Here is a 22,712-nt window from a genome sequence, read left to right on the forward strand (position 1 = left end):
CAAAAGGAAAACTACAGGCCAATATCCCTCATGAATATAGATGCAAAAATCTTCAACAAAATCCTAGCCAATAGACTCCAACAACACAACAAGAAAATCATTCATTATGACCTAGTGGGGTTCATATCAGGTATGCAACTATGGTTCAGCATTAGGAAAACAATCACCATTATCCACCACATAAAGAATTATTCAAAAGCATGATTTTTAATGGCCACATAATATGTATGTGTTATTTTCTATACTGCTTTGGAGATGGCCCATTTATATAGAGGTGACCTGACCTGTGAATGAATTTGTTAGGTCTGCCTCCATACAGAAAAACACTGTTGTTGTTATGTGCTGTGGAGTCAGACCTGACTCATAGCGACCCTTCCTTGGGTTTCCAAGGCAGAAGTACTTCACTATGGAAGTAGATTGCCCAACCTTCCTTCCGAGGAGTGGCTGATGGGTTTGAGCTGCCAGCCTTGAATTTATCTGTGAGTGAATTGGTTAGGTCTGCCTTCATACAGAAAAACACTAATGGATATTCAAACAAAGTGAATTGAAGAATTACCTGAGTTTCATAAGTATAAGGAACTAAACAAACAAACAAAAAAATTAGACAGTGATTCTTAGTGGAGGAAATGCTAGGCGACAATCTGGAATTACGAAGATAGTGTTGAGGTTTTCTAGAGCAGGCAACACACACAAACACATTATTGTATTCAGTTATGGTTCTGGTAGGTTGGAGGCTGTTAAAAATAATCAAAACTCAAAGAAACTGAAACACGTGTGTTATTCTACATGCGTAGAGGGAGAGCATTCTGATTCCAAAATAAAAGCAGATGGCTCGAAGCATGCTAGTTACAAGGAAGTTTAGAGAGAAGAGGAGGGAGAAAAATAGATCAACCATTGATAATGCAGGACTGATTGAACCCTGCCTTGGTTTACTGAAAACAACCAATAGCAGGTCACAAGGTAGTTTCCACCCACTTGCAGCCATTATACCTTTTGAAATTTAAATTAAGTAACCCTAGTTTTGGATAAGAAAGAAAAGATTAACAGTCTTGAGTGAAACAAACAAAAAAATCTGCTGGTGGGATTAGTTCTGGGTCAAAGATTTTTTACAGTTAATATTTGGTTTTGTGGGAAGAAAAGCCTTAAAATTAAAGTAAGATGTTTGCTATTAATTTTCCTCTTTGATAACACTTTACGGAAACTAAAGCATGGTTTGAAAGTTCTTGTTGTGTCTTACACATTTTGATTTCGTATATATGTATATTATACTAAATTATACTAAATGTCAACATCATTTAGTCAAGGAATATGGACTGTGACAAGAAAATTCTCAGCTGTGCTAGAGCAGGAATCTACTCATAGTGACCCCTCCTTGGGTTTCCGAAGCAGTATCACTACGAAAGTAGATTGCCCAACCTTCCTTCCAAGGAGTGGCTGGTGGGTTTGAACTGCCAGTCTTCTGGTTAACAGTCAAGTGCCTTAGGTACAAGGCTACCAGAGCTCCCTCACATCTAATCTAGGAGTTCTCAATTTGAGTTTTTCTCTACTTTAAAAGTCAAAATACAAATATGTTGAAATTTATATTAATTATGTTTGGAAGATTCATTCAATATATTTTAAAAATTCAAGTCAGTATTGAAAGTGAAAATTGACAGTGCCAGCATGTCATTGTTACTATTGTACATTATGTTCTGGACAGCATTTTTCTTTTTAACTGCAGAAAGGCCTTTAACATGTTTTATTCAGTTTGTTCCACATTCTTCTCATCGTAGTCTTTGTACCTTCCTTCCTACCTATCAATCTTTCTACCCAAAGGTCAGTATGAACTACTGTATTCCCAAGACAGGGAAAAAATGACAAAAAATACAATTTGTAGCAGGAAAACACTTCATGACCCCTGATAGTTAAAGGTCTTCAGATACCTTCTGTGGAATAAAATAATTTCACAGTAGTTTTATGCTAACACAAATGAAATACCATTGGCATGTTTTATCAAATAAGCAGAATCAAGGGAAAAGGTTGCAAATTAAAAAGCTAATAGTCTACTGTATCAACTTGTTAAAACTATGTTTATAAACCATTATTGAAAGACATAACACAAAGGCTGAGATTAGTAGCTTAAATTTATATTTCCTTGCCATGTTCCCTTTATTGTCTAATAAAGTACAAACATCTGTGTCATTCAGCCATTGATGGGCACAGAGCTAGCCTCTGAGTACCTGTAATCTGATGCTTTGTCTTTCCTTCCTGCTTCACAACTCTTCTTTTTCCCATGGGGATTTGTCATTTTCTCTGTGACCAACATAGGTGCTGTTTATCAGCTTGTGGCTAGCACAACTGAGGTGATACAAGAATTTTATTTACTGAAGATAGAAAATATTAAAAAGGATCAAGGTAAACAGGAGAAGTACTTGAACGGAAAGTATTTTGGCCAGAAAATCAAAATGAGGTAAAGGGTTAGTAGCATCTTAGCTAATTCCATGCATTCTCAATGTCACTTTGCTCTTTAAAAGAAGAGACAATTCTTGTTTGTACTCCCATTCACTAAAAAGCTATCAGTTTGTTATTATTTATGAGCAGCACACCAGCCTTTATTTATTGAACTCATCTATCAAACACAATTCTAAATACCCCCTAAGGCTCTGGGAACCTGACTAGACAGCAGTTTTGAATTAGTTTCCTTATAATAGAATAGGCAGCTATGAATGATCATTTATCACAGGGTTGGACTGTCAGATGTAGATATCTGTGCCTGGTGATTACAAAAGCCATCATCTCCCACTTTCTCCTTTTTTCATACTTGTCTTATTTGCTTAAAAAAAAGAAAAGAACACGAGCCTGTTGCTGATTGTTTTCCAATCAGATGCGTTTTACAAAGGAAAAGACATAATAAACTTGACTTCATCTTTGATCCTTGAGCTAGTCATCATGCTCATATGTTTTAACTTCTCTAAGGTTAACAGGATAAATGTGGGTTAGAAATAAATAATAGATAGTCAATAAACCAAATCAACTTTTACCAGAAAGGAAGGTAAATAATGATTGAGTCATAATAAAACAAAATATTAATGTATGAAAAAGAATGCTTTTAATTTTCCATTCTTCATATTCCTCACTTTAATCAGTGGCATTGAATGGTTCTAATCTCTTTAGCTTGGTTGCTTGGTATATTTTGTCAGTAGTTAAACTGCTGATGCACATCCTGTTTACTCTCCATATACCATAGAAATCACATAACAATAAGCAAATGAGAGCTGTTTGTTTAACAAGGTAATGAAATACTAGTGACTTGTGAGGGAAATGGGAATTTATATTCTGAAGTTACCAAGAGGTTCTTGCTTATTTTACAAGTAAAAGTGCCTACCACAATCAAGATTTTACGCTATCTGAAGGTATAATTATTTTGAACCCAATAATCTTGAAGCATTTTATTTTTAAAAGAATAAAAAACCTCATAGGGTGGTTTTTCCATGTATATTTCCATCCATCTTAGTTAATTCCCACCATATTCTTGAAACTAAATCAGAGAAATTTCTACGCTGACGGTAGGGAATAGTGAGTCATTCTTCCTAAACAGAAGATCGTCTAGCTGACCTGTGAAGTAGTTCATTGAAGAACACAACGTTCACACTTGGAGTTTAACTGGTAGTGTTTTAGGTTCCCGTGTACTATGCTGCTTTCTTGTCCCAAAACATTAGCTGCCATTACAGTTAGATTTTCCAAATACCAAATAACTTAAAACACAAAGAACATTTCTGCATTTCATAAGCATTTTGATAAGCATTTTGATGAGCATTTTATGCTTATACTTTGGTATAAGGCAGAACTATGAAGCAGTGGGAACTCAACTGCATCCTAAAATCATCATGGAATATTTTTTAATCACTACTGATACAAGAACAAGGCTTGACATTTTAAACAAATTATTACTTACTTGAGTTATTTATTGAATATCTGCTATGTGATAGAACTGTCCTAGACACTGGGATTATGACAGTATAAGAAATGAGAGGTTTTTAATTTTTATATAAAACCACCTTTAAATCTTGCCACTTGTCCCTTTCATAGACAATTTAAATGTACAAAAAAAATTTTTTTTAGAACATCTTACAGAATTCAATTACACATCTGTACAGTACATTCCTAGTGGTAAAAGAAGAACTATTCATACCCAATGCCATTGAGTCAATTCTGACTCATAGCGACCCCCACTGGGTTTCAAAGACTGTAAATCTTTACATAAATAGATTGCCTTATCTTCTTCTCACAGAGCAGCTGGTGGGTTTGAACCATTGACCTTCTGGTTAGCAGCCAAATACCTTCACTATGCCACCAGAGCCCCTTAAGAACTATCGAAGAGAACAAAAAATTCAACTCTTCTACTTTTTCACACCATAGAAAATCTGTCATTATTTTTTAAGCCAGTTATGTTCAAGTCATTATGGGATGTATGAGTTGACTTGGGAATAGCTTCTTGTGTTCTAACATAGAGCTGACAGGCCAGAATAGAACAAAGAAGAACTTGTTCTTGTTCTCTTTCTGAGCACCAGAGGTCAGAAGACAGTTACTTTAAACAGAAAAAATATGAGTGTAGTGAAATTTTTATTTCTGAGGTAAATTTACAAGAAATAATTTATCGTCCAGTACAGTAAAGAGAAGGGAACTTAGATCCTGTGTGATTATCAGAAGGTAGATCTATCAGTCAGCCTGTCTTTTTAGAAACCCAGTTCACCTTCCTATCAGCTTATGACCATGGGTTAGTACTATTCTTCTATTCTTTTAGTTTCCTCATCTGTAAAATGAGGATAATAATAATTTATATTTCATGGGGATTAAATGTGTTAAATTTTATAAAGCACTCAGCAGAGTGACTGGGTGATGCTAACCTCTCAAAAAAACATTTGCTGCTATTATTTGTGGTTAATAAAATGCTTCTATAAGCCTGATGGAATCACTGAGACTATGGCCCTTCAGGTCTGGAATTGAACCCACACCTGTGGTTTCCAGTCAAGCAAAGTACAGGCATATGAGTTAAACATTTACCTCAAGGAGACACACGCCCTGGAGAGAACAATCATGGGAGAAGGAAGGGCTGCTTATGCACAGGGAGACAGCTCAGGAGGCAGGAGAGTATGGAGGGATGGACACTGGGAAGAGGTAACTATGGGGAGGAAGTGGGAGGGAAGCTGTTGCATTGTGGTAAACTGTGGTCAATGACATGAGACAAAGTATATGTGAACTGCTGTATGGAAAGTGAATTTGCTCTGTAAATCTTCACCCAAATCACAATTAATAATAATAATAATAATAATAAACACTTCTATATATGTTATCTCTGGGAACAATAGGTCAGGCAGTTGTGTTGTTGTTAGGTGCTGTTGAGTCAGATCCAACTCATAGTAACCCCATGCACAACAGAATGAAATACTGCCCAGTCCTGAGCCATCCCCACCATGATTGCTATGTTTGAACCCATTGTTGTAGGCCCTGTGTCAATCCATCTCATTTTTGCTGACCCTCTACCAAGAATAATGTCCTTCTCTGGGACTGATCCCTTCTGAAAACATGTCCAAAGTCAATTATATATCCTAGTTTTTTCAGGACTGTCCCTGTGTATGCCTTCTGTAATAATTAATAACACCTGTTTCTTTCTCAAAGTGGCCTAGGTTGGGAAATAAATTTTATAGTCATCTTTGCAGTGGACCGCAGAATAATATGAAGAACACAACCTATAAATATATAAACAAAGCTGAGAGAAAGGTACCTATGGGATATACCGCAGGATTTTCCAAGGTTTTTTTCATAAGACAGTTCCTTACAGTTTTTTTTGTTTTCAGTTGCCATCAAGTGCACTTTGACTCATGGATATCCATGTGTGTCAGAGGAGCATTGTGGCCCATAAGGTTTTCAGTGTCTGATTTTTCAGTTGATCACCATGTCTTCCTTCTGAGGCCCCTCCAAGTGAGCTTGAATCACCAACGTTTTGATTAGCGATGAGCACACTAATTGTTTGCAACACCCAGGAATCCTTTCAGTTAGAGCAACTTTATTATCATTCCAGAAAGATTTTGATCTTCAAGGGGGAACGGTGTCTGTTTCATGGGAAGAGGTGAGGAATCTCTCACCGTGCCAGTCAGGATGTTAAGAACCCCACATGAGGAGTGGTAGTAGGGGGAAAAAAGAGGATGTTGACAGGTCAGCATAGATCGGACATCATGGTAAACTGGACATGTAAGGTGAGAGAAGGATAAATTTAGTTTTGTTTTCTGGATTAATTTACCCAAAATTCTGTTCAATCACTGAGAAAGATACTATAAAAAGCATACAAAGTATGAGAAGAGCGAGAGCTTGATTTTAGATAGGTTGAGTTCAAAATGCTTGTGAGACATAAATCCCAGTGGAAATTCCCAGGAGGCAAATTTCTATACCAGTTTGGTGCTAGGGGAGCTCCAGATTTGGAGTCATTTTCCTGAAGGTGGTATTCAAGCCTTGGAAGTGGCTGAGATTGCTTGGCAGGAAGAGGCCTTAGCTAGGGAAGAAAAATATGCCAGGGATAGAACTCAGGAGACACCAACATGTTTATGACTTGGGCAGACAAACAGAAAGCAGAGATGACAGGTGGAGAAGATCTGGAGATACAAAGAGAGAATTCCTGGAAGGGAATTTCAGCAGTGCTTACCAAGTAGATAAAGGTGAAGAGTCTGTTGGCTTCGGCAGTTAGGAGCTCTTGAGCAACTATGCAGAAGCCATAATAGTAGTTAAGTAGGAAGTGGAAGTACACGCCTGAGTTTGGAGAAGGAACAGGATATGAGGAAAGATGAAGCACCAAATAGCCCTGTACTGTACAATATAGTAGCCACTCGTCATATATGGTGTTTAATTTTGAATATACATAAGTAAATCATGAGTAAACTTAAAATTAAATTCCTCAGTCACACAAGCTATGCTACAAGTATTTCTTAGCCATATGGCTAGTGGCTATAGTGTTGGACAGTTCAGATACAGAATGTAGCTACTAACAGAAATTTCTATTGCCTAAGGCATTTGACTGCTAACCAGAAGGCTGGCAGTTCAAACCCACCAGCTACTCCTCGGAAAGAAGATTGGGCAATCCACTTCCATAGAGATACTGCCTTGGAAACCCAAGGAAGGGTGACTATGAGTCAGAACTGACTCAATGGCAGTGAGTTTTTTTGTTGTTGTTGTTTGTTTTGTTTTTTTGGAGTGCTGGAACATGGGAGGGGAAAGATGGAAGAGCTCAGATGGAATGTGGTATCAGAGGAAGATCTCTCCCACCTTCCACCCAAAATGCCTGGGAGTCTGGGAGTTGCTGTCCAACCCATGAGAGAGAAGAGATAAGAAAGACTCTAGGGTCACTAGAACATGAGACTAAGGATAGTTCTTTTTTGAAAAACAAACTAAAAACAATGAAAGTGCAGATACATTCTGCTTTAGCAAAACAGGGAATCAAATAGCTATAGCAGCCATATACTTGATGAAAAAACAAAACAAAACACATTGCTGTCAGTTTTGACTCATAATAACAATATAGGACAGGGTAGAACTACCCTATAGGGTTTCCAAGCAAATGGCCACATCTTTCTCCTGCAGATCAGATGATGGGTTCAAACCACCAGCCTTTTAGATAGCGGTTGAGCAATTAACCACTGTATCACAAGGGCTCTTTGTTGAGAAAATGTTAATGTTATATTGTTGTTAGGTACCATCGACTTAGTTCTAACTTATAGAGACCCTGTGTACACCAGGAGGAAACACTGACCAATTCTGCACCATTCTTACAATTGCTATGTTTGAGCCCATTGTTGCAGACACTGTGTCAATCCGTGTCATTGAGGAGCCTCCCCTTTTTTGCTGACCCTCTGCTTTACCCATCATGATGTCCTTCTCCAGGGACTGGTCCCTCTTGACAACATGTCCTAACTACATGAAACAGAGTCTTGCCATCCTTGCATCTAAGAAGCATTCTGGATACACATCTTCCAAGACAGTTCATTCCTCTGGCAGTCCACAGTATATTCAGTATTCTTCACCAGCACCATAATTCAAAGGCATCAATTCTTCTTCACTCTTCCTTATTCATTGTCCAGTTTTCCCATGCATATGAGGTGACTGAAAATACCATAGCTTGGTTCAGGCTTACCTTAGTCCTCCAAGTAAAATCTTTGCTCTTAACACTTTCAAGAGGTCTTTTGCAGCATATTTGCTCAATGCAATGCATTGTTTCACTTATTTGTTTACTTACTATTCTTACATAGAGAGGTGAAGTGATGTCCAAGGTCACAGTTTGACCACAGAGCCTCTGCTCTTTTTTTAAATTTTTGTTTGCGTTAAGTAACTTTTGTTATTATTTATTTTCTAGTTAATGGTTTACTCTCCCTTCTTTATCTACCCCTGGTAACCACAAAGAATATATATATATTTTTTAATGAAACCCTTTTCTTGACTTTTTACAATAGTGGTCTCATACAATATTTGTCTTTTTGTTATTGGCTAATTTCACTCAGCATTATGGCCTACAAGTTCATCCGTGTTATCAGATGTTACTGTTCTTTGACATTGAGTAATATTCCATTGTGTGTATGTATCATAGTTTGTTGATCCATTCCTCTGTAGATGGGCATTAAGGTTGTTTCCCTCCTTTTCCTCTTGTGAATAGTGCTGCAGTGAACATGGGTGTGCATATATCTGTTTGCATCACAGCTCTTTTTTCTCTAGGATATATACATAGTGGTAGGATTGCTGTATTGTATGATATTTCTATATCCAGCTTTTGAAGGCTGCATACCACTTTCCACAGTGGTTATACCACTTTACAGTCCCATAAGCAGTGTATGAGGGTTCCAGTCTGTCCATACCCTCACCAGCATGTTTTATTTTTTTGAATTTTGTTGTTACTGCTGAGGTGAGATGATATTTCATTGTTATTTTGACTTGCATCTAATAGCTAATGATCTAATAGCTAACAGCTAGTTTGGAAGGAAGATTGGGCAATCTACTTCCGTAGTGATATTGCCTTGGAAACCCCAAGGAGGGGTCGGTATGAGTCGGATATGACTATATAACTATGTACAAGCCTATCACATTGGTTTAAAAAGTATTTGCTTTCCTAACCCAGTGGTAATTTTAAATAATAATTTCAAAGGACCCAGAGTATCCTGTACTTGATATTTTATCACAACTTTTAGATTTATCACTGAAAATCTAAATGACTATGCAAGGCTCTGTATCTGTGCTCTTTCATTTATATTAGCCTAATGCCATTGATTCATGTTTGACAGTTGTTTTTTATCTGCTCCTGAAATAATTGTGAATTTTATTTTCTATATAAAATGTTTCATTGCACAACAGCATATCAAACTATTTATGTTTAGCTCATGTCCGGGGCAGGAGAATTTCACAGTAATGGATTAATCACTCTTCTGAGGCAGAATGCCACTGCGGCCTAACAGATTGGGTTGAGTTGTAATTTGCTTTGTTCATTTTACTGAGATTGGCCCTATTTCTTGGTAATTATTTTCTGATTGAAGATTTCACCTGGGATAGACTGCTTCTACAAGCAAGGAGTGAAAACCTACTTTGAGTCATTAAACCAAGAGGATTTGTAAACATGACACAATCTCTTAGCATCATTTTGGAAAAACTTTATATCCCCTTGCAGCATTCTCTTAATAATATATTCTTTAGTGGAGTATGTCTTAAACTAGTTATCATTTTTATGTCCTAATGGTGAAAACAGTTTTCATAAATGATATCTGATGGTACTATAAATGTAATTACAACTTAAGCAGTTGGGCTCCATACTTAAAAGTAATTTCTTCATTAGCTCCATTTAGAATATGATGAGGAAAATGAAGACCTGTTCATTACCTTTGTGTTTGGCTGAGGGAAGCAGGCATATGGAAAGCATATGCCATTCACACAGTTAATATATTTTTAATGGATTTGAAGTCGTAGATGTAAATGATGAGGGTAAACAAGCTTTGTGAACTTTTTGGAGTCATATTTTGTATCTGTCATAGCATGTTACAAGTAATTTGTTTTCAGGGAATTGGATTGTCATATCTAAATTTATTCCTTAGTGCAGGAGGGCATGAAATATGTTGTAATGATGAATTATTCCAGTGATACTTGTTTTTTAAAATCTTCACTTTTGTTTGAAATTGATTTAAAAAGTCCTTTTCTTACAAAATCATTTTTCTAGACTGTGTTCATTTCTTGTTTAAAAGGAACAACTGGAGCTATTTACAGCAATGCTGCTAACAAAATAATAATAACTTTAGTTTCCCTATTGCCATCTGAATGCTTATCCATTAGACTTGTGTTTTATAGCACCTGCTCAAAAATATACATTTAATTTCTTGCAGATTATACTTTAAAAGCTTTTCAAAGACTACTTGGAAAGGTTTGCCCGTGAAGATAGCTGTTACCTAAAATAACTCTTGATAATATTTTATTATAGAAATCTTATGAACTCTGACTTCCAAATCAATCCATTTAGACTGTACAAATCATTAACTGAAACATGTGCAATCACATATGCATTATTACGTTTCTATATGTTAGTAGAGGTTATGTAGTGTCCTGGGCTTCTGAAATAACAGAAATATATGTGTATAAAATCAAATGTGAACGTATATAACTCCTTCATTGTTGTAGAAAATCATCTCTTTTTTCCATGCCTGGAAGTTTAGAAGTATCCTTCTCATTCCCTAATTATGAAGATTCAGGAGATGCTGTTTGTAAGACACAACATTGTATAAACCTTGCTGTTTTACCAACCCCTCTCCCTTATCTCTTCTCTTTTTTTCACAGGTGATTTCTATTCACTACTTTCCAAGCTGCTAGGAGAAAGGGAAGATGTTGTTCATGTGCATAAATATAATCCTACAGAAAAGGCAGAGTCAGAGTCAGACCTGGTAGCCGAGATTGCAAATGTAGTCCAAAAGAAGGACCTTGGTCGGTCTGATGCCAGAGAGGGTGCAGAACGTGAGGAGAGGGGTAATGCTATTCTTATCAGAGACAGAATCCACAAATTCCACAGACTAGAATCTACTTTGAGTCCAGCAGAGAACAGAGTTTGCTCATTACAGCAACACCTACGTGGTGAAGGCACCCGGGAACCTGAACACATAGGAGGTGCGTTTAGGGCTTCTTTTATGGAATAAAATGCCAAGGGCTACAATCCACATTAGTAAAATCTGAAGGGAATAAAATTTAATGGGTGAAAAGAACTCATCTATAAAAAGGACTTAGGAAGAAATATTACTCAGATTTGGATTATTTATTCAATATCATCTTTCTTTTATGAGTTTTTCTCTTATTTTGGTCTATAGTCCATAATTTTAGTTTCTGATCAATCAGTGAACCAAAACTATAAGGACCAAATATATTAGGATCATTTTTCAGAGGGAGGCCTGTCAAATTCAGTGTAAAAAATTTCTTACCAAACTTTCTATTTTGCTAAATGGAAAGAAATTGGAAATTCAAAACCTGATATGTAAAGTCCCATTGTATTAAATGTTTATACACTGCCTTAGTTTAAGGTAATTAAATTCCTCTCAAAGGAATCATTCTTTCAACATTGCCATCCAGTTGACTTATAAAAACATAGCCATTTTTATGTCTTTGATATCTTATGTTCTATTATCAGTTACTATCTTAATTGGAAAGTTGAGTAGTTATTTCTGATGGGACCTTTATTAGATTTATCTTTATTTCTACCAAGGAATGGTTTCCATAATTAGAAGACAATACCTTATTCCCTTCAGGTTTCTGTGCCAGAAAACTATGGATGCTTCATCTTTGTCTTTAATTGTGTTATGGCCCCTGTGATATTGTGTTTCATGTTACTTGCTAATGTGGAAAGCCAGATAATACAGCATGTGGAGATAATCTCAAAAACAGTAATGGATATGCATGCATGACAACTGTCCATGTGTAGGCTGGAATGGCACAGGCTGCCAGCTTGATATTTTCAAATAGTTTTGCAAGGAAGCCACATATTATGCAACACCCAGCTGATTTTTATTTATAATTGAAAAAAAAAATTAGCATACAATGCCTTTTGCTCACAATGAAGATTTGCGCATTATCCATTGGGAATGGCCTAATGGTCTCTATAAGAAGTTAACAAGAACCTAGGTGTCTACCACTTCATATTTAATAGGATCATACCTACTTTTAACTATTCTGAATTGATTGAATAAGGCAATGCTTCTCAAGGGGTGATTCCTAGAATACTTTGCGTCAGAATCACCTAGGCTGCTTATGAAATACCTAGACTCCTGAATCCTACCCTGGAACAACTGAATTAGCATCTCTGGGTAAGATGCTTAGAAATTTGCAGTTTACCATGCTCTCTACCCATTTAGTAAACACACTGGAGTGTCTGTTTGAACCTCCCTACTAAGGACAAACCCACCAGCCACTTAGTGTTTGAACCACTAAGGTTCAAACCCACCAGCCACTCCTCGGAAGGAAGGTTGGGCAATCCTACTTCCGTAGTGATACTGCCTTGGAAACCCAAGGAGGGGTCGCTATGAGTCGGGGCCGACTCGACGGCAAACAACAACAACAACAACAACTAAGGACATTGAATTGTAACCCAAGAAACACAGAAATATGAAAAGCAAAAGGATCTCTAGTAAGAATACAATTCAGTCTTGAAGAACAGCTGTGAAATGTTAAAGTTGCTTTATCCCCATGACTTGTCTTTTTTATTCTTGGATGTGAGGATGTACCATGGTCATTTCTAGATATTGTTTAAACATCAGCGTAAAATTCATAGTTTGACTTAATGCATTGTATTTTTTGAAACCTACTTAGTTTTTCTAAGGAAGAAATGCTTAAAATACCTGGAATACTTATAATACATTTGCTTGCTGTTTTGGTTACCTAGTGCCACTCTGAGAGGAATATATACCACAAATGGGTGGCTCAAAAAACAGGAGTTTATTCTCTTACAATTTTGGAGGCTAGAAGTCCGATTTCAAAGTGCCAAGCTCTAGGGATTGGGTGAGAGCCCCTCGACCTTGGACTTCAGCTCTGCCTCTTGCTCTTGGCCCACTGAAGCTAGAGGTGTCTTTTCACTCAGGCAGCTGCTGGCTGCTGAGGCTGACAAGCCCAAGGTCAACAAATAAAATGGCCCAGTCCCTATATTGCCAAACCACATGGCAGGCCATTGATCCAAGTCCCATTAACAGTCCCAAGATCGGCAGACAACATGGCAGGTTGCTGAATAACAACTCAACAACATGCAGGACTCAAGCGTGCCAAAAGCTGGAGACCTTCCTCAAAGTTGCTTCTTATATACTGGAAGCAGCCCATAGCCCTAAAGCAGCTATGCAGCTGCTCTAGTAGACCCACCAGGGAGTTGATTACCAATCTCAGCATGGGGGGAAAACTACATCCAGCTGTCCAGCCACTCAGCCAGGCCCAGCCAAGTTGACATATAACTTTAACTACCACACTTGCCAAACCAAATTTTCTCACATTCTCCAGAGAGGTCAAATTGGCATGTTTCTTCATGATCTTCAAGATGTTTCCTTTTATCTTAAGTATGTGGTTGAATGTCACTGAAATGAATCTAAAGAAAATGAAATAAAACAATGGGTTGTAGAAACATATTGTACTAATTCTAATTGTAGAAAGAAAATGTGCATATATTTCTTGTCTGAAATGATTTATTTTAATGTTATTTCACTACTCTAAGTAGAAAACTTTTAAAAAATTAAATACAAAATAGAAAAATTCATTTTTTAGGTAAGCTATTTCTAAAAAGCTTTTTTTTTCACCCTGCTCTTTCATTGCTTACCATTTATGATACCTAACACAATGTAATATCTAACTTTAATTGAAGCGATATTGTTCCTTTGTGTAAGCCAGAGAAAGACCTACTCTCAGAACGATTTCATTTGGCAAGAAAGAAAGTAGAAAGTAGAATTTTATAGCATAAAAGGCCCTAATAAAATATATTAATAGTCTAATTCACATATATGCCTCTAGGAATGGGCAGAGGGGATACATGGGATACATTTGATGGATAACCTTCTGTTGCTTCTCCTGTAGTCTTGCTTTTCTCCAGGCAAAGCTGAGAATGGGGCCCTAAAAGTCTACAAGAATTAATGGTCTCCCTAAGTCGCTAATTCGCTACCAGGAATTGTATTAGTTGCAAAGAAGAAAGTAGTTTTATATGTGAGGTTAAAACAAAATTATAAGGAAATTGTATTGTTTAATATCATAGCCTACACTCATTTCAGATATCTTTGAGACCTTCTAGTCTGAATTTTCAAGTGAAGAAATTGAGGCCTAGAGATGTTAAGCCATTTTAATGAGGTCACTGAGTCTGAATTTAAAACTTGGACTTCACAAATTCTAATTAAACTATGTAGTTCACAATTTTTTACATTTTAGTGTTATTTTTATATTTCAGTATTTAAGAGGGCCTAACTAGCTTGCCTAGCTCAGCTGTACATCCCTAGAGCTTTGGAGCCTCAAGGAACCCCTGTGAATTTTTTCTGCCCTCCCTGTTTAGAAGCTGGAAGCTTCTGCTGAGAGGACCTAGTTCAGATGTCCCTAGTTCTTGGCACTAATGCAACTCAATACAGTGGTAATTTGAACAGTGTCACATTAGATTTCATTGACAGGTCCATATTCTGGAACTGTGATATGCTGATGGATCACATTTGGCTAATTTGAGGCTTCAAAGGTGAAGTAAATGGAACTGCTCAAAAACCCAGATGTGACTTTGTGTGTTAGGCCCAGGACTACATGAGAGGGGATTCCATTTGGTCCCACTCCCTGCTAACTACCTTTAAAATTGGTACTTTACCTCATCTAGAGCATCAGTGGCCACCACATTGTGTGATAAGCACACTAGAATGACATCTTACAGCTTTGCATAGCTAAGAAAGCCTTAGTATTAGTGACAGCAGGATAGTTAAGGCCTTGGTCTTCAATGTCAAACATCTATCTGCCCATGGCACCTGTTTTCAAAGTTATGATTTTTTGGTGATGTTTACCATTGACTCTAAAAACTTCCTTCCAAACAGTTGTGAAATATCATAACAAGAGAAAAACTTTTGAAAACCACACCATAGGTAATATGGTAGTATAGTCATATAATATAGAACACTTTAGGCTGCGAAGCCTGACTGCCTGGCTTTGAATCCCAGCTCTTCCACTTCTTATGTGGCTTTAGTTTTCTCATCTGTATAATGAGAATTATAATAGTACAGTCTTCATAGGGTTGAAGTAAGGGTCAAACAAGGTAATAAATGGAAAATACTTTCAATAGTGACTGGCACATAGAGATTACTTAATAATTGTTGGCTGTGATTATTATAATTATTATTGCTACCATTAATGTCATATTGGATTGAGATTTTTAAAAAACTAAATACCAATTAATAGAGCTAAATATTAATTACTTTCTGTTAAGAAGCATTTATGAGAGAGAGAATTATGTGGCACTGTAATTTGATAAGTTCAGAAAGTGACACAGCAGTGTTTATCATAGTGTTATCGTAATAGGTGTTTGTGGCTCTCCAAATCTCTGATCACTTACATTGATCTGCCTTGATGTTTGCATGTGATATGTAATATATAGTGTGAAATATTGAACTTCGTAAACTGAGAAGTGAATGCATATGAGAGAAGCATATGTTAGTATACAGAAGCCTGAATCAGTATATATTCCCTTTTTAAATGTTTATTAACAATTTCAGGTGAAAGCAGCATTGATGGCTAACATTAATCTCTTTCTTGAAAAGAAATCATTCATTAATACTTTTAGAGATTTATTAACACAATTTTAATCATTTTTAATTTGTTTTTTTTTTCTTAAAATATAAGACAATATGAGCTCTACATATATCTTTATTTATAATGAATGCAATAATTATTCATGGAATAATATTATTTATTATAAAGAGTTATATGTTACTTGGAAAAACTATTTTTAAATTTCAGGGGTATTTTTCTATGTCTGAAATACAATTCATACTATTACTTTACTATGTATATGAGACAACACTAACAAGGTAAAGGCAGATCTTATGTTTCTTTATTCTAGTTGCCTTGAATTCATTGAATAATATATTTAAATGTTATTATTTTAAAACTATAAAAATAAATTACAGATAGCTATTCTGGCTGGCAAATTTGATTTTGACTAGTACATGCTAGCTTATGGGAGACTGATTCAGCATATTACGAAATTCTGGATGTCGGAAAATACAACTGCATTTGTGTGACACCTTGCATCAGATAATATAGGGAGTCTTTCATTTATCTTATCATATGCTTCAGATTTTACCTTATTTTCAGGGACAACTTTTTTTCAGTCCCTGAATCAATGAAAACTTATTTTAGTCATATGCTTACATCTAGTCTTACAGAACTCCCAGGGTAAAATAAGGTATTCAGTTTGCTGAATTTTCATCTCTAGAGGAGAGGAAAACAATAAAAACAAATACATACATAGTGCTTACTATGAGCCAGGCACAGTGTTTAAGTGCACTTAATCCACACAACAATCCTTCGTATAAACCCATTTTACAGAGAAAGAAACTGAGGCATAGAAAGGTGAAGTCTTATGTGCAAAGTGCCACAGACCGAGAATCCAGAATTCAAAGCCAAGCAGACTTGTCCCAGAGTCAGAGTTTTTAATCACTTTATTGTCTCTCACAAAAAAAAAAAAAATTAGATAGACAGATTTATAGATAACTTTATTTTCCAGTCATCCTGTCATTTCATTCTGATCTCAGTCCTAATAACTATAGTTGCAAGTTTCTTTTGCTCATGCTTTCTCAATTAATATGTAAACAGTTTGACCAAGACAGAATTCCATTTGCAACTAAAATTTATAAGAAGTTCTCTTAATGCTTTTGAGCCCTAGATTATGTCATAACTCTCTTCTTCACTCTATTCCCATTAAATGTAACATAATTAATTCTTGTTTTCTTTCTGACTTTGGTATAAATATTTCTCCTAATAGTCTTAGTTAATTATAGTCTTTGCTAGGACTTCTGATGAATAACAGTCTCTAACCAAAATAAAGCATCTTCCCCTTACTGGAGGAAAAGTTGCAAATACAGAAAATATAACCACCATGTTTTGTTCTTGTTGCAGTCTTCCGTTGATTTTATCAGGTTCTTTTTCCTTTTAAGATTAAATATGAAGAGGCTTGTTATACTGTAGTTAAGTCAGAATTCTGGTTTTGAAATTTTGCTTTTTTACAACCTTACCTAGTTTGATTAGTCCTTATGTAACATAGATAAATGAGTGCCCTTTGAAATGTTTATTAATAATTTCATGTGAAAGCACCATTGATCATTAACATTAATTTCTTTCTTGAAAAGGCGTAATTCATTAATCCTCTTGGAGATTTATTGCTACAATTTTAATAATAATTGTTCTCTTGATTTTTTTCTTAAATATATAAGACAGAATATGAGGCCGCACATTTACCTTATAATGAATGCAAGGGTTCTTTATGGAATAAGATTATTTATTTATTATAAAATGTATTATATGATACTTGGAAAAAATACCATTTTCAAATTTCAGGAATTTTTGGTTCATTTCTTTTCATCTTTTGTAAAAGGTGATTTGTATTAAGGCTCCTAGGAACAATATCTGATGTATGTTTACTTTGTTTCTCTAAAAATACTGCTTTCTCTAATATGCTTTCAAATTCATATTTAAAAAAAATAAGCCTGAAATTACTCCATAATTTGACACCCAGATTTGGAGAAGCTAACATTTCCAAGTTGGGACCAGTTTGTCCAAGGTGCTGTATAAGAAATGTGTATTTAATTTTTAGGTTAAAATGCTAAGTCTACAACTTTAATTAGTCATATGTTGAATTATTTCTTAAATAAAGACTAAGAGACATCTGCACTGGAATTTTACACTTTTTCATGTGCAAACTGTTAAGCTTAAGATAAAAATCATATATATTTTATCATGTAATTTCCTTATTTAGGATTTGAAATTGTCTTTTATTGAAGATTAGAAAATAATCACATGTGATACTGGTGCCCGAAATCTGGCCCAAGCCTAAAATTCATTTCCTGTGAAATGAGAAAATTACCTGGGATGACCCAAACAGTTATAAAGCCCTGTGAGTCTCATGTCAAAGTAGGCAGGGGTTGGAAGAACTATCAGTATTAATTTTATCTGCATATACTAGCCTGAGTTACTGCAGTTACTGCCTTGATTCCTGATCATGCAACCTTAAAATAAGGGGACTGCCTTTAACTACCTAACAGTAAGAAAGATGGTGACAATGGAAATAAAAAAACATCGATAAGTTGAGCTCATGTTTACAGAGGAGAACCTGAACTCAGTTTTCCTTTTGTAAACAGATTTCTTTTTACCACAGAGACCTAGATCCTAAAGTTTTGATGTCTTGATTAGATAACTGTAATAAATGTGCAATGACATTTTGACAAAATATTTAAGCACAAGATTAATTTACTATATTTTTTCAAAACATTCCTGCCACACATAAAGTTGTTCTCTTTTGCATTGACTCAGTACTAACACATACAGGTTGCTCACATTATTAACCCTCTACTTGTACCTTCCTTATGTCTATCACTTTTACTGTTTTGTAAATTCATATAAAGTAGATACTGTAATAAATATGTTCTGGATATTCACACTGCTTTGTCTTCCTGAAAATTTCCAAACAAAAAAGATTCTTACATATGACAAAACACATATTTTTCTGATTGCTGGGTAAAACCTTGCAAATAAGCTCCAAAATATTAATGTATTTTGTAGACTTTAGGCATTTACTCACCTATTGACATGTGATAGTTGGGATCATTCAGAGTAGATTAAAGTTCTTTACATAGTATTTGTAATATTTTATGAAGTTCATATATGCTCACAGAACAATATACATTTTTTTAATATATTTAATATTTTCTACCAGATTGGGTATCTAAGCACTTTCATGAATATTTAGCCTCCAGTACCAATTGGTAAACCACTGAATAAAAGAATACCAAGAGCCTTGATATTTTTATTGTGTTCCAGTGAAAGTAGTAGGCCAATCAGCATTTTTATGAAATATCCTTTGTGACTACAGCACTGTCTTAGAAAGCTTCAAACTAGTTCATTCTGGTTTGACCACCCTGCTGTGAATTTGCCTTTGCACCCAGATACACTGAGTCAGAATCCACATTTTAACAAGACCCCCTGTGTGTCTATAAGAATCACCCAGGGATCTTGTTAAAATGTAGATTTTGATTCAGTATCTCTCTGGTGGAAATGCAAATTCTCAGCAAGGGCTCTAGTTTAAACCCTTAGCTAGGGCAAACAGAGGTAGCACAAACAAGTTTTAAAGCTTATAAGGGTATTTAAGTACTAGTGGACAACATAAACGGGAATGGATTTGCCGGTATGATAGAGGCATAGGCAGACAAGTGACACAGACCTTCTTCAAAGAGAAAGAGAAATCAATTGACAGAGATACAGACGATAATCCTGGAGCTCTGAGCTTTGAAAGAAAGTATGCAGAAGTGAATTAGGCACCAACTAGTGGAAAAATCTGAACGAAAACAGTGAATACAGAGACGGTCGGAGCTGCGGACTGTCAGCTACTCTGACAGGACCAACAGTTGGGACCTGAGAATTGACCTGAAGACCAGCCCTGGTCACCAAGGCCTGCAGGGATGACTGCACTGGTAGCCTGTGACTAGGAAGGAAAACAGCAAGTGGGGAGACAATCTGAACTATGGACTTCCCACTGTCCAGAGGGTATAGCCATTTTGATTGTTTACACACAGCAGCCATTTTGGATATTTAAAGTGACCAAGAGTGTAGGCATTTTGAATCTTTACAAGTGGCAGCCATTTTGGATTTTAAAGTGACAGCATTCTCATTCAGATACCAGGGACCTAAGAATAGGCTCCATTTGCCAAGGATGGCAGGGACATATGGAAGGCTAACAACAGGTGGTGAATGTATAAGTGCTGCCAATTGGTGAATAGAGGAGCATAGCACAGTACCCTGCTTGCATAGATAACATACAAATAAAATGAAAATCGTGGGCAAGTCACTCTAACAACATATAATCACCAATTAAATATAAATACAAAACATCACAATGCCTCTGAGACAACAGAGCATCACAGTCCACACAAAGAAGCAAGATAAAGCAGGAGAAACAAGGGACCAGGATACAGACACAAAACACATCCCTGAGGAAGATGCAGTATTAGAACTCCCTGATAAGGAATTCAAAAGAATTATATTTAGGTACCTTCAACAAATTGAGAGGCTGATCAAGGAAAACACTGACAAAATTGAGGAAAACACAGAGAAGACCCTAGAACAATTTTGAAAGACAATACAAGAAAAAAATGACAAAATAAATGAAAAATTAGAAATGATACAAAATCTACACACAGAAATCCAGAAGATTAATACTAAATTTTCAGAAATAGATAAAACATTGAAAGGGTAAAGGAATAGAATTGAAGCAATGGAAGACAGAATTAGTGAGATTGAAGGCAAATACCGGAATACTTCTTTGGAAAGAGATCAATCAGAAAAAGGATCAAAATGAAGAAAATCTAAGGTTCATGTGGGATACCACCAAAAGGAATAACCTACGTGTAATCGGAATTCTAGAACAGGAAGAGACAAATAAAACCACAGAGAAAATTGTTGAAGATTTGTTGGAAGAGAATTTTCCTGGTATGATGAAAGATGAGAATATATCCATTCAGAAAGTCCAGTGAACCCCAAACAGGAGAGACCCCAAAAGAAAATCACCAAGACATTTATCATCATCAAACTCACCAAAACCAAAGGCAAAGAAAGAATCATGAAAGCAGCGCAGGAAAAATGAAAAGTTACCTACGAGGGGCAACCAATAAGACTTAGCTTGGATTTCTCAACAGTAACCATGCAGGCAAGAAGACAATGAGGGGAAAAAAAAAAACAGGAGACTGAAGCATAGGGGTCACTACAGTCCATTTATTAGGCCATTACAATGTACTAATCCTTGTGCCGACTCGACGGCACATAACAACAACAACAACAACAACAATCCTTGTGCAAGGCTTGGTGACCCACCAGTTTTAATAAGACATGATTCCTGCCCCCAAGGATTTTCACCTAGTTGTAGTGATTTCCACCTTTGAGAATCTGATGAAAATAATTAAATGTCTACATTTTCAAGAGATTTGAAGTTATCTTGGAGCCCATTACAAAACTTCAGGGCCTGGCAAATAAATACAGAATGATGACCACTAAAAAGACAAGCCATAATCTGAGATTCAAACAGCTTTAAAATAATTGAAAACATTTTCTTTGGAGAATGATTTATCCATCTCTTGATTGATCTAGACATCTGTAATTATAATACTTACACCCTATTTCCAGAGTTAACTTCCAGAAACACAGTTTTAATCATTCCACCCATGCTTACAAACCTTCACTGGATCCCAATTGCCTGTAGCAGTAATTTGTGACCTTTTTCCTATTATGACAAGTATGATAGATGGTGGATGCTATTCATCTAAGCAGGCCCATTCACATCCACTGCTGTGTCCAGAATTATTTGCAAATTCAGACATGGCCAGCTTTAACTCTGCCTCTTCTTTCCAACTCAAGAAGGCATATCAGAATACACATGAGTGAGAATGACATTCTCATGTGCTGTAATATATTTCAAAGGTAAATTATTCCCTTAGTCCTGGTTTTCCTGCTAATAATAAAATACTTGCAGTGTGCCTCAAAATCAATCATAATGTAGATCAAGACATCACAGGTAAGAAATCATATTCACTATGTTGGATTCTGACTCCTCCATGTGGTAAACAATGTATTGTCTAGTTGGCTCTAAACCAGGTCTTGAAGCTAGCTAATCCTTTCTTCCCCTCCCTCATTTCCACCTGACATACACAGGTGTCATTTCTAGAGTTCTTAAGACCTTGAAACACATTCTGCAATTCTGAGCAACCTTGCTGTTGTTCATTTTGACAGAACTGTTCTCCCACTTCAGCATTCAGTGAACCCCCTACTTTGTTTGTGCCAATACAAATTTCTGTTCCTCTGTGCAACCTCTCACCATCTGATTGTATCCCATGCTTGCCCAGCTAAGCCTCAGGAGGGATTATGGGCCCTGCTCCTGTGATCTTGCACCACTTGCATCACTTTGGATCATAAGTAGTAGACTCCTGTCCTTTCCTCATTGTAGTCTGTGAATTCATCAAAGCCAAAAAACAGATTTTATTTCTTGTGTTCTCAGAATCTAGTATAGTGCCTTTATGTAGAGAATTCACCTGGGGAATGTTTGTTGAAGATGTTTCAGCAAAGCTTGTAGGCCGAACTGATTTAGGCATCCTATTGATGTTATGTTTTGTTAATTTTTATTAAAGAAAAAAATTTACTGTTCAAAGGTAAAAAACAATTTGAGTGAAAAAGTACTTTTTTCTTTTGTACAGTTGAGAGAATTGTTTTAAAGTTCTTATTCTCTCACATCAGCACACTGTCAAGTTTTCAGGAACTGATTATACTTGCTCTGTGCCTCCCTTTCTTCCTCCTGTCTTTAATGCCTATCTTTGAAGATTTTACTGCATGTTGCCATATCCTCCAGAGGATGGGAAGGTGAAGTTACTGCTTTTCTACTTCTGAACATCTGTGTTGAAATATTTGAGGGGGAAAGAAAT

At 36.1% G+C, this 22,712-nt stretch overlaps 1 protein-coding gene across 1 annotated transcript in view; it reads left to right on the plus strand.

Moving 5' to 3' along the window:
- The window catches only part of PAM (peptidylglycine alpha-amidating monooxygenase), a 219,629-nt gene that overhangs the window by 157,597 nt on the left and 39,320 nt on the right, over nt 1-22,712 (plus strand). Inside the window, exon 14 of the mRNA XM_007942482.2 lies at nt 10,834-11,157. Coding sequence (XP_007940673.1) covers nt 10,834-11,157 — 324 coding nt within the window. The remainder of the gene's footprint in view (nt 1-10,833; nt 11,158-22,712) is intronic.

Source organism: Orycteropus afer, unplaced genomic scaffold (genome assembly GCF_000298275.1).
Source record: "Orycteropus afer afer isolate SDZICR_OR568_19922 unplaced genomic scaffold, OryAfe1.0 scaffold00091, whole genome shotgun sequence".
NCBI lineage: Eukaryota > Metazoa > Chordata > Mammalia > Tubulidentata > Orycteropodidae > Orycteropus > Orycteropus afer.